Genomic DNA, 12,715 nt, shown 5'->3' with positions numbered 1-12,715 from the left:
GAGACAGTCTTGGTCCCGGGCCCTGGGAGAACCTGAACCGCCTCTGCCACTGAGGACTTCTTTCGGTAGGTGTCCTAGGACGCCCCGGGGCGGGGCGGCTACGTTGGTTCTGTCGGGGCGGGGATGTTTGGGCGCTGCCCCCGCCCCCGCTCCCACCCCGCCCGGCCGCGGAGCCCCAGGGAGTGGGCAGGGCCTGTTTTTCTGTAGCTCCCAGCTGTCTCCTTGTCTCTCCCGCAGTGCTGCCAGTGTCTGCGCACCCGGAACGGACCTAAACCTTAGCTGCCACCATGGCGGCCACCCTCCTCATGGCTGGCTCTCAGGTAAGCTGTGGGGTAGCGGCCTGAGCCTGGCCAGGCATAGCATCCGAGCAGGGCGGACCATGAGTCAGGGAGGGCCCAAGAACCCCGGGGTGTCCGGGCTGCAAGGGGCCTGAGAACATGAAAAGTCAGTGCTGGGAGGGCCCTTGGAACCCAGCATGTCAGGGTTGGGAAGGGCCTTAGAAAACAGGATATCAGTGCTGGGAAGAGCCTTAGAACATGGAATGTCAGGGTTGGGAGGGGCTTTAGAACCCAGAATGTCAGATCTGGGAAGGACCCTAAAGCAGAGAATGTCAGAGTTGGGAAAGGCCTATAGAACCCAGAATGTCAGACTGGGAGGACTCTTAGAACCTAGAATGTCTCAGAGGGACCTGAGAACCTAGAATGTCAGAACTAGGAAGGCCTGAGAACAGAAATTGTCAGGACTGGGAGGGCCCTTGGAATGGGAAATGTCAGGACTAGGAGGAGGCTTAGAACATGGAATGTCAGAGCTGTCTGGGATTTTAGAATGGGAAGTATAAGAGCAGGAAGGGATCAGGTTTGGAGCAGCCTTTAGAATATAGACTTACAATTTGGAGGGACTTTTGAACATAGTTTGAATATAGTTGAACATAATTGAACATTATGTTCTAGAAAGACCCCCTTTGGGCCATAGAATATTAGGACAGGGGAGGCCACTTGATTTAGCTTTATTTTACAGATGAGGAAATTTGAGGGCCCAGAGTGGGAAAGTGACTTACTTGCTTGTATTCTCTAAGTAAGCTAGTGATTCAGCTAAGGCTAAAGCCTATGTTTTTTACCTCTTTATGTCATAGTTCTTTTTCCCCATCAGGCTGCTAACTTTCCTACTCTTTCTTTGTACTATTCTGTCCATCAAGGACATTCATTGTCTGGTCATCTCTAAGACCTTGGTGCCACATCCTCTTTGGAGATGAAGATTTCCTCATAGGTTATTTTGCTCTTTATTTGTATCTTTCTTGTTGCCTTTGGCTGCACTATCCATATGTCCTGTCCACTTCAGATATTATTTTCTATGCGTAATACGGGACTGTCCTTCTGGTAGCAGGTAATGAATGGAGTCTGTCTTTGTGCCATTTCAGGGGCCCATGACATTTGAAGATATGGCTATGTATCTCACTAGGGAAGAATGGAGGCCTTTGGACCCAACACAAAGGGACCTTTACCGGGATGTTATGCAGGAGAATTATGGAAATGTAGTCTCCTTAGGTAAGGATTCTGATTTGGTTCCATTCCCAGGTTTGGCATTCTAGAACTTTTGAGTTAAAAGGGACTCTGGAACTTCTCATTATCATCAGGTAAGGAAACAGAATTGAGAGAAAAAATGACCTATATCATGTAGGGCACAGCTGGGACTCTGCTTCTTTGACTTCTAAATCCAGTGTCCTGGTTACTTTACTGATTCTGATCCTTTGTAGACTCCCTGAATTCTGTAACTTTTGTCAGTTTCGAAGTACTCACTTAGACTTTAGTTCTCATGGACTCACAAACTTTTGAGAGTCCAGCCTCACAATTATATGAGGAGGATTTACTTCTATAGATTCCAAAATGTTCATATTTCTTGTGGCATCAGTTACTTTTCATTTATAAATCATTAATCAACTACAATAATAATAGTTTGAATTAATGGAGCACTTGAAAATTTTCAAAATATTTTCTTTCCTCATGTCCACCTTGCAAGGTAGATAATGCAAGTGAGTTTGTCCTTATTTTACACATGCAGTTACTAAGAACCTGAGGAAGAGTGTCCTACCCAAGGTCCCACAACCAGTAAGTGTCAGCACCAAAACATGAAACTCAATTTTCTGATCCCAAGTCATAGAATGCTTCATAGTCTTATTTTACGCAATGGTGAGGGCCACAATATGAATACTCTAGCACGGTGATAGCAAACCTATGACACATGTGTGCGTAGCCATTTTTGATGACATGCAGCCGCATGCGGCTGCATACAGAGAAATATAGGGCCACATGCTGAGGATGAAACATTTGCTGTAGTGTAGGCACTCTGTGCACTATAGATGACAATTCTACCTATATTAACTTACCTATTTTGGTTTATTGAATACAGTTATTTATTACAATTATACATTTTTGTTATTTAAACTATAAATATCGCGAAATTATGGTTTTTTTTCTCAAAATGATACACTACCTGAGTTATGCTCATTTTTTTGGAGAATTTTGACACACCAAGCTCAAAAGTTTGCCCATCACTGCTCTAGCAAATAGTGCTCCTCCTTTTTTTAATATTAGAACATAAATGTCTTTTTCTGCAAGGAAGCCCATGGTCAGAACCATATCTCCAAGACACAAATCTAGGAGGAATTGCAGCACTTAGTTTCTCTTTATTGTTCCTCTAAGGATTCAGAATGGCTCCAGAACACTTCCTATCTAGAGCATTTTCAGGCTTGGAAATTTATAGAATCGTATTTCCAAAATTCTTAGATGGGGTGGGGAGGAGATAGGAGAGATTCCTCAGGGGAATCTTGGACTAAACTACCAATGAATGCACAGAAATCAGTGTATTGCCCTACAGACTACCCTCTCATCCTGGGCATCCACTGGACCAAGTATAACAATATTCTAGAGCTAGAATAAACTAACTCTCTGTGGGCTTACCTGAGAAAGAGGAAACTAGTAATGTAAAGTTCACTGGGCCATTTGTTTCACAATAGGATTTCCACATATGAAAAGCACTGTTTTTTCCCTTGGTTGCTTAGGTTTGGACCTGTTGATAGTCATTTGTTCCATAAGTCCCTCCTTCATAAAAACATTCATATTGAGACCTAGAAAGGGAAAGTTATTTGCTTGAGGTTGTAGAGAAAGTCATCAGAACCTTGACTAGAACATAGATTTCCTAGCTCTCTGGTTCATTGCTCCTTTCATTATATTTTGCCCTCTCCCAGTGATAATAGGTAACATACAGTATATATCACTGCAGTTTTGCAAAAGTGCTTTGCATGTACATTATTTCATTGATTTTCATAATAGTTCTCTGAGTACAAGTATTTCCCCCGCCACTTTATAAATGCATAAGTTGATGCTCAGAGAGGTGGTGACTTCCCCAGGATCACATAAATTAATGGATATCAGAGGTTTGGTTGGAACCCAGATCCTCCTTACTCCAGACCCAGTGCTGTTTTCATTAGATCACATGGCCTTCATGAAGACCAACTAGGAGAAAGTGTGGAGGGGTGAGGCAACAGAGATCCTTGCCCAGTTTTAAAAGCTGATTAGGTGGTTAGTGTGAAAACAAGGAAAAGATCTGGTGAAGTCAATGAGATAAATTTTTCAAAAAGATTCTCTCCACACTTTAGAAGAATCTTGAGATTGTGACTGTGTATATAGTGTAATCTTTATGGTTGTTTGGTAGCGAATAGACCAGTAGTGAGAAAGGTGCCAAGCTTTTTCCAATGCAACTTCCCTGTCCTCATTTCCTTTCCATAAATTTATTTAAAAAAATAAAGAAACTGGGAAGGGGCAGATAATCTTTGACAGCCACTTTCTATGGCCTTAGGTTTGATCCACTTGTAAGATAAATTAATTGACAACAAAAGAATCTACTTCCTCTGCTTCATAGCTAGTTCTACACATAATTCAGTAAATATTCAGTGATTGTGGCATGAAAATGTTCCAGATTCAGCACATAAAATATGTAAAACTTTAACCATCATGTTTTGGATACTCTGGTTGTGAGGATCTTATCTTTGTTTTCCTTTAACTGTTTCCTTCCTTCCTAGCATAGAGATGGTATGATATCTACATTTACCTTTTATTTCAGATTTTGATATCAGGAGTGAGAATGAGACGAATCCAAAGGTGATATCTGAAGACATAGAATTTGGGAACATATCAGGAAGACCTATTGAGAGTGCTCACCAGAATCCAGAGTGTGAAGAAGCCTTCGAAAATGGGGACAAGTCAGGAGGGCAGTGGGGAGATTTAACTGGGGATGATTGGGTAAACTATCCTCTTCAACAAGTAACAGATCTTCTTGTCCACAAGGAAGTCCACGGAGATATAAGATTCCATATATGCTCTCATTGTGGAAAGGCTTTCAATCAAATCTCAGACCTGAATCGGCATCAGAGAACTCATACCGGAGAGAGACCCTATAAATGTTACGATTGTGGGAAGAGCTTTAGCCGAAGCTCCCATCTCATTCAGCATCAGAGAACGCACACTGGGGAGAAACCCTATGACTGCAGTGAATGTGGGAAAAGCTTTGGTCGAAGTTCACACCTCATTCAGCACCAGACAATTCATACTGGAGAGAAACCTCACAAGTGTAATGAATGTGGCAAAAGTTTCTGTCGGGTCTCACACCTTATTCAGCATCAGAGGACCCACAGTGGAGAGAAGCCTTATGAATGTGAGGAGTGTGGGAAAAGCTTCAGCCGCAGCTCTCACCTGGCTCAACATCAGAGGACACATACTGGTGAAAAGCCCTACGAATGTAACGAATGTAGGAGAAGCTTCAGTGAAAGATCAGATCTCATCAAGCACTACAGAGTTCATACAGGAGAAAGACCCTATAAATGTGATGAATGTGGAAAAAACTTTAGTCAGAATTCAGATCTCATTCGCCATCGGAGAGCCCATACAGGGGAGAAACCATATAGATGTAATGAATGTGGGGAAAATTTCAGCCGGATCTCACACTTGGTTCAACACCAAAGAACCCACACTGGGGAAAAGCCCTATGAATGCAATGAGTGTGGAAAAAGCTTTAGCCGCAGTTCCCATCTTATTACGCATCAGAAAATTCACACTGGAGAGAAGCCTTATGAATGTAATGAATGTTGGAGAAGCTTTGGTGAGAGATCAGATCTTATTAAACACCAGAGAACCCATACTGGAGAGAAGCCCTATGAATGTGTAGAATGTGGAAAAGGTTTTACCCAGAGCTCAAATCTTATCACACATCAACGAGTTCATACTGGAGAGAAACCATATGAATGCACCGAATGTGACAAAAGTTTCAGTCGAAGTTCAGCTCTTATTAAACATAAGAGAGTTCATACAGACTGAATCCCTTCCTTGTGATTATATGGGAATGATTTTGGTAAAGAAACTTTAAATCGGTGAGCTTCTTTTGAATCAAGCTCCTTTCACAATATTGAATTTTCCAATTGTGAGTCATAACTTAAATTTCTAAGAAGATGACATCATTTAGAGGTTTGATGTAAAACTTTGGAATTTTGATTTCGTCTTCCTTAGAAATAAATCAGAATCCTTTTAAATTCAGCATTTATTAATTGTTCAGTTCAAAGTAAGAACCAAGTAGCTGAAGATCTACAGACCCAGGAGGAAACACTGGTTACAATGATTTTTTGGACCAGGGACTGCAGTGACAAATCAAGCAGCACTTATTCTTATTTCCTTGGCCCCCATTTGTGCCCTGCAGAAGGTGGAGGATTGTAAGAGGGTGGTGAACTGCCTTAGAAGAAGGCAATCAGGAACTCTTCCCTGAATAACCATGCCTGTACAGACCTTGCTATTTCAGCACACACATCCTGTCCTCCCAAGGGCTTTGTTCTTGAGTTCCTCATATAACTCTACCCATAGTTTTTCCTCTGCTTTCCTGAGAGCAGGACTCTGCACAGTGGAGGCAGTCATTACAGCATTTATCCTGTCTGTGTTCATTTCTATTTATTCATTGTCATATTTTAGCTTTTGTTAAAACACTTTTAAGAAAAAAGATCAAAAGGGAAAGTGAGCAGTGGGATTAGGGGAAGATGATCTCTTCCTTGCTCCCTGTGAGTGACTTTGGCAAGATTTGTTTGGTGTTATTATCATCATTAATGAGAATTTACTAATTATCTTTTGGGGCATCTATAGGGTGTAGTTGTGGGGGCACCATCTTCAAGGAAGACAGGGCAGTGGACTCTAACCACAGCTACAGTGAGAGGTGAACATGGACCTTTGAGGAATGAAGAAGGAAGGCCATGGCTGCCTTCTCCTGTGAAGTACTTGTGTTTTGTGCTCTATCTCCTCCACCCTTTAAGATTCCTGACTGTGGTGACTGATCCAAGAAGTAAGGAGCCTGGATTCCAAGTGTCCTCAGTACTAACTAGAATTTGATAGAGGATGGTTTCCTTCTCACATAAGGCCTTATAGGCATGCCATCAACTGCATATATATTTAATTTATGGTTCTCCAAAACAGTTGAGACTGTCAGGATCACACAGCATCAGTATGGTTTGAAATGAAAATACTTTTGGGTGTGGAAGCCTGAATTTAACTCACAAGGGTGAGAAATGGATTTCTTTTTAAAAACACTGGTGCCCTAAGATTCACTCTCATATAAGGGGCTAGCATATACTTGTTTGTGTAGCTAGATTGTTGGGGGGGGAAGATAATTACCTGAACAGATTGATACAGTACTGTAGTTGAGAACAGAACCAGAAAGCTGGGCATATTGTTCTGGTAAAGAAGAATAAGTAAATCAAGGCAGGTCTTTTTATATGTTACTGTCTTTTAAATGAAAACCAAGTACTGATGGATAGAAGAATTCTAGAACCATTGTTGGTTTGAGTTCACCCTCCTCAGGGTTAAGATTTAAGAGCCATTCTTAAATCTCTGGCATGGCACTGGGGGAGAGGTAGAAACTAGGAAAAGAAGAAATTTCTGTTCTTTCCAGGAATCCCCCAACTTTTTATGTTGTTCTGTATTGTGACCGTCGTACTGTTTTTTAAAAAACTTTTTGTTTTATCTATATGGAGTATTCTGGGGGCAAGTAAGCTCTTTGGAAATGGAATGCTCATTTGAATCATTGTGACCTTGAGCTTTATGGGCCTGAAGATTCTATTGCTTTCTATGAAAAGACCTCCAGAACATACAACAAGGACTACAGCCACACACAACATATTGTTCTTTAGGTTCTCTAGCTTCATTAAATATAAGTTCCTAAAGGTCAGGAATCACATTTTATGGATTTTTTTTTTCAAGAAACACCTAGTTTGGGATGCCACTCGAATATTTCAATTACTCTGGGAGGTTTATTCTGTGCTAAACCCTAATACATTTTGTCCCATATCAGTGTTCCTGATAATTGTAATGGAAATCAAGAGTTCTACCTTCTGAGATCATTTTGGGGGTGACCCTAAAAGCCAGAATCTCTACTGCTACATCTTTCCCTCCTCCTGCTGCTGCTGGATTCTTGCTGGAGTTGAGGAGCTAGGAAGGCTCCAGTCACAGTTCTATAATTTGTGCACGCCTGCTGGTGAGGTTTTTTGGTTTTGGAGGGAGGGGTAGGGCAAAGAATGAAAAGGATGGGCCACTCAAACTCTGTCTCCTACCACCTCCCTCTGCCAGGTGCTGCTCCCACCATTGTCATTCTGTGCTTTCTTGAGTAGAAGTTTTGCATTGAGTACCCTCTTCTTTGGCTTCTGCATGCCTTGTGCCCCCAAGCTCCTGACTGCCTCTGCCCACACTCTGAACACTTTGTGCCTGTTTTCTCTAGTTGTGGAGAATGAGCGAGCCAGTAAGTAGGGCAGTTTTTGCTTTTAAAGTATTGGTAAAAAGTTATCCTAGTGTTTATCTACATTTGTATTACTATAACAGTACTCTATAATGGAAAATATACTTTTTAAATGCAGATGTTGAAAATCATTTTAGTAGCTCAGCCCTGGTTAAGTATTATTTGCTTCAAATACATTAAAGCTCAGCATGAACACATCCAGGTGTTAGGAACTTAACAGTTAGAGCTGAAAGGGACCTTAGAGGCTGTGAAGTCCAAACCCCTACATGTTCTACATATGAGGAAACTGAGGACTAAATAGTGAAATGAGCGTGGAGCTCACACAGCTAGTAAAGGAGCAGATCCAGGATTTGGAGTGAGGATCCATTATATCAGATCTGGTGCTCTTGGTAAATACACTATGCTGTCTGTCCTACATAGGTGCAGTAGGGACACCAGTTTTGTGGAGATTCCAGTGATAGTATCATTGGACGAATTGTTGTATAAACTTTGAAGATTCTCTATTGCCTTTTCCCAGGCAGCTGTAAAACCTGGTAAGATTCTGTGAAGACTGTGCTGGTGGCAAAATCAACTGGAAGAGTTGGGTATAGGTGGTTCACCTACTTTGGGGTAGTGGGGGGGGAAATGATCAGTTTTGCAAAGGAATGGTGTGGCTGCTTCATGGAAGATGCCCTGAAGCACCAGCGTCTAGCACTAAAACCCAGGATGTATACAACCAAGACCCTTGAGCATTAAGACAGATGTTTCATGCAAGTGGGAAGGGCACTATGCACCGCTAACCCAGAGACACACAAGTATAAGGTAATGCCCATCCCCAGTTGTACAACACCAGGGCCTTGACATTTTCAAAGTATTTTTAAAAATTAAAATTGTCATATGAAACTTATTGTTCTCTTATTCTTTTGTGTGGGTGCATGGTAGTAGGGGTGGGAAACAAAAGATATGTTCAACTCTGAAGTTGATGGTATGACTTGGTGAAGAAGACCAAAGGATCACCCAACCTTATTAACACAGGATCCTACATTTAGGGCTGGTAGGGACCAAAGATCATCCAATCCAACCTTCTCTTGTCAGTGCAGAAAATGAGACCAAATGTCGTTATTATGGATCTTGAGTTTAAATGAGCTTCAAACCCAGGCCCTTCTACTTCAAATACAGAAGGCCAGAGAGATAGTCGTTTCATCACTAGCTTCTGTTTCTCTACCTAGTATATTGTCTCAATGTCTCTGCATCAGAAGAGAATGCAAATGACTATCTCCATTTTACAAATGGTGAAAGAGACTATGGTCTTCCAACAGCCAACACAACTGATCACAGTGCATCAAATCAAGGCATTTGATTTCCAGGCCCTGTGTTCTCCATTATTGCTTTAGAAATTTGCTCTACTCCCTTTTTTTTTTTTTTTAAACCTTCTGTATTAGGATCAATACTGTGTATTGGTTCCAAGGCAGAAGAGTGGTAAGGGCTAGGCAAAGTGACTTGCCCAGGGTCACACAGGAAGTATCTGGGATCACATTTGAAACCAGGACTTTGGGTCACTAGGCCTAGCTCTTAATCTACTGAGCCACACCGCTGTTCCCTCTACTCTTTTTTTTCACCAGAATCAGAATGTTTTCGTTCTTTTGGGGAGGAAATGGAGAGAGCCTTGGGGAACAAGGCTAGCTAATTAAGAGCCTGCAAGCCAAAGCATATTTGATGTGTTACTTTTCAGCTGGTAGTTGGCATTACTTGTAAATGTTACAGGTTAGGAGCCTGCATTCAATCTAATTCATTTGGCTTCATGGCACCATTAATTTACTGTGGAGGTGTGGTAACTGGCTTATGGACCCCTAGAGGCAGGAAGCAGGGAGTGTACTTCTCAAAAGGTTTTTCTCAAGCTCTGGGAGAAACTGGGTTACTTTTACGTGCCCAAAGCATGTGGAAGAATGTACTTAAAAGTTCAGTTAACCTCTGCCCCTGCATGTTTCACTCAGCAGGGTTGGTTCCAGGCATGCACCGTGATTTTGTTTTTTGAAAGGGTTCAATGTCGAGAAAACCAGTAGAAACCATCTGGCGCTAGATTACAGAGCTGGTGGCAACTGGAAATCATTAGGTCAAATGCCTTCATTTTGCAAATGAGAAGATGAAGCCCAGAAAGGGAAAGGTGAATGGAAGGAAGAGTTAGAGGTTGAACCAAGTCTGACTCCTGAATTTCCCAGTCTAACAATTTCTCTTTGATTAATTTTTTTTGAGGGGAGGGAGTGGGAATAGAGGGCTAGTGTAGCCCTGGAATTTTATCAATGTAGGGAACATCCATGGGGAAATTTTCCCTCCCAATGCAGATCAGTAATTTTGTTGTCATTTATAGTCTTGTCAAGTTGTCATGGTCACTTAGAAGTGGTGAAGTGACTTGTCCAAGGTCACCTATTAACCTATTATATGCCAGGCACTAAGGTAAGGGCCCAGGGTCACAAAACAAGACCATATCAGACTCACAACTTGAACACGGGTCTTCCTAATTTTAGCATGATATCTATATGACTAATATTTACATTTAAGTAACACTTTAAGGTTTGTGAGGAACCTGAAGTTGCCAGGGAAGGTGGTTTATCCCAGATGACAAGGATAGATCTCAGGTTTGGGTATTCTAAGTTATAGCCCCTTATTCTTTCCCCTAGAACAGTAGTGCCCGTCTATTACCACCTAGCAAACATCCTTATGCTAGTTTTTTTTAATTAAAAATTTTATTTTAAAATATTTTTCCATATTTACATGATTCATTTTCTTTCCCTTCCATCTTCCCTTCTCCCTCTGAGAGCTGACAAGCAATTCCACTGGGTTGTACAAATGTTATCACTTGATACCTATTTCTATATTATTCATTTTTGCTATAGAGTGAGCTTTTAAAGCCTAAACCCATATATACATGTGATAAGTGATATCGTATGTTCTTTTGCATTTCTACTCCCATGGTTCTTTATCTCACTGTGGCTAGCATTCTTTCCCATAAGTCCTTCTGGAGCCTCCTGGCTTATTATATTCCTATGCTATTTTTCAAAGGCACCATGAGAAATAGGGATTCAAAAGGATCAGTGGAGACACTTGGGGCTACCCAAATGGGGTGTGGTAGTCATTTCAAAGTTATTCAAGTGCACTTCACCCTTATATCTGCAGAAACTTTTACACAGATGGTTCTTTGCTAGTGCCACCTCTCCAAACAAAACAACAGCAAAAAGAAGTCAAAAAACCCTTGCAAATGTGCTATTAGATATAAAAATTACATGCAGACCTATATAGACATTTACTTTTTTTTGAAACTAGCTGAGAACTGTTAGGTGTTAGGAGTGTCGAGGGGGGAGGCAGAAGGAAGGAGGGAGGGAGAAGGAGGAGGTAGAGGCATGAGATGGGCCCACTGAGTCCCTCATCCTCAAGGAGTTTATATATAACCAGGAATGGGTATGGACAGGATTTCCCTTGAGGCCCCCCCCCCCCATTTCTATCATCTCTTTCCTAGGTCTTCTCATTTCAAAGCTTAGCAGTGCTCTTTCCACTACTAGAATGGAATTCTACAATATTTTACTTTTGTTATAAACTTACTAAAAATGTGATTTTAGGAATCCAGTATGTTGGGTCACAGCAGGGATACCTAACATAATACAGAAGAAAACCTGTGGGTAAAATATTTTCCAATCACCAAGAAGGTGACCTCTGAGGATCAATAGTAATTCACAATGTTGTAGTAGATTAAGTTCTATAAATCTTTGTCTTTGTATAGAGCCTGGGTGTCTTTTTCTTTTCTTTTCTTTTTTCCAGTGATACCACACTGTCCTTGGTTCTTTTTGACCTCTCTGACCATCCCATCTTTGCTAATTCATCATCTGTTACTCCAATCTGCAAAATACCATGGCCTCTTCTTAGTTCTCATTCTTCTTGACCATTGCAGCTTCTGACACCAATGACTACCCTGAATCTTCCCTTGGTTTCTGTGACTCCATTCTCTCCTCCAACTTGTCTAACCACCCCTTTGCTGGATTATTGTCTACCTGCCATTCTCTTAAATGTGGGTGGGCCCTACAGGTTAGCCCTGGGCCCTTTCCTCTCCTCTCTATGCACCCTGTCCTTTGAGGATCTCCTCTACTTATATAAACTCAAATATTATTTTCTAGTTGTGCTCTTTCTCCTAACTTCCTGACATGTCTTTAGCTGCCACCATCTATTATGAATATTCCATCGTTATCTCAAACTTAGTATGTTGAAAACAAAGCTCATCTCCTCTGTACCTCTTCCCTTCCTCCTAACTTCCATGTTTCTGTTGAAGCATTGCATTTTCTCAGTTACCTGAGTTTATATCCTTAGAGTCTTTGCTCTAAAGCTAACTTAAACCAAGGGCCCTTAACTCTGCTGGCAACGGTCAGGAGAAAGCTATGGACCAATTCCCAGAATTCCATTTGTTGCTTACATTCATAATTAAAGGAAATATACTACATTTTAAAAGGTTAGTGAAAATAAAGATGTAATTTTTTTTCCCCATGGCCCTCCTGAAATCTATCCATGGATCCCTCGGGATCTGTCTGTGAACCATAGCTTAAAAATTCCTATTTTTCTAAACTGTCACTCGGACCTCAATCTGAGCTTGGAGGTGTACCTGACCTTCTCAAAGGCCTTAAACTAACACATCCCAATCTTCAGAAAAGCAGAGGCAATATGGTGGTGAGGTTGCTTTCTATAATAGAGAGATTGGGAGCTGAGGGGCTGTAGGATAACTTTTGGGAGTGCTTCAGCTCCACTGTCTTTTGAGACTCTGAGAGATTGAATATTTAACCAGTTCCTTCCTTCCCTTCCTTCCTTCCTTCCTTCCTTCCTTCCTTCCTTCCTTCCTTCCTTCCTTCCTTCCTTCCTTCCTTCTTTCCTTCCT

At 41.5% G+C, this 12,715-nt stretch overlaps 1 protein-coding gene across 1 annotated transcript; it reads left to right on the top strand.

Annotated features, from left to right (window-relative positions):
• The first annotated feature begins 287 nt into the window (after positions 1–287).
• ZNF436 (zinc finger protein 436) lies at positions 288–5,377 on the top strand. The gene is made up of 4 exons (XM_044668722.1): positions 288–320; positions 1,418–1,544; positions 4,120–4,776; positions 4,945–5,377. Exons 1-4 carry the CDS (start codon positions 288–290, stop codon positions 5,367–5,369), a joined length of 1,242 nt encoding a protein of 413 aa, XP_044524657.1. The 3' UTR covers positions 5,370–5,377.
• The last annotated feature ends 7,338 nt before the right edge of the window (positions 5,378–12,715 follow it).

This window comes from Gracilinanus agilis, chromosome 3 (assembly GCF_016433145.1).
Source record: "Gracilinanus agilis isolate LMUSP501 chromosome 3, AgileGrace, whole genome shotgun sequence".
Lineage (NCBI taxonomy): Eukaryota > Metazoa > Chordata > Mammalia > Didelphimorphia > Didelphidae > Gracilinanus > Gracilinanus agilis.
Note: the sequence above shows the minus strand (reverse complement) of the source record. Positions and strands in the feature narration are given on the sequence as shown.

Bases quoted from the DNA above. Each gene is read 5' to 3' on its own strand.
- ZNF436 (XM_044668722.1), top strand. From the start codon at position 288: ATGGCGGCCACCCTCCTCATGGCTGGCTCTCAG. The intron at 321-1,417 runs GTAAGCTGTGGG...GTGCCATTTCAG, and splicing joins TCCTCATGGCTGGCTCTCAG to GGGCCCATGACATTTGAAGA. The intron at 1,545-4,119 runs GTAAGGATTCTG...CTTTTATTTCAG, and splicing joins TGGAAATGTAGTCTCCTTAG to ATTTTGATATCAGGAGTGAG.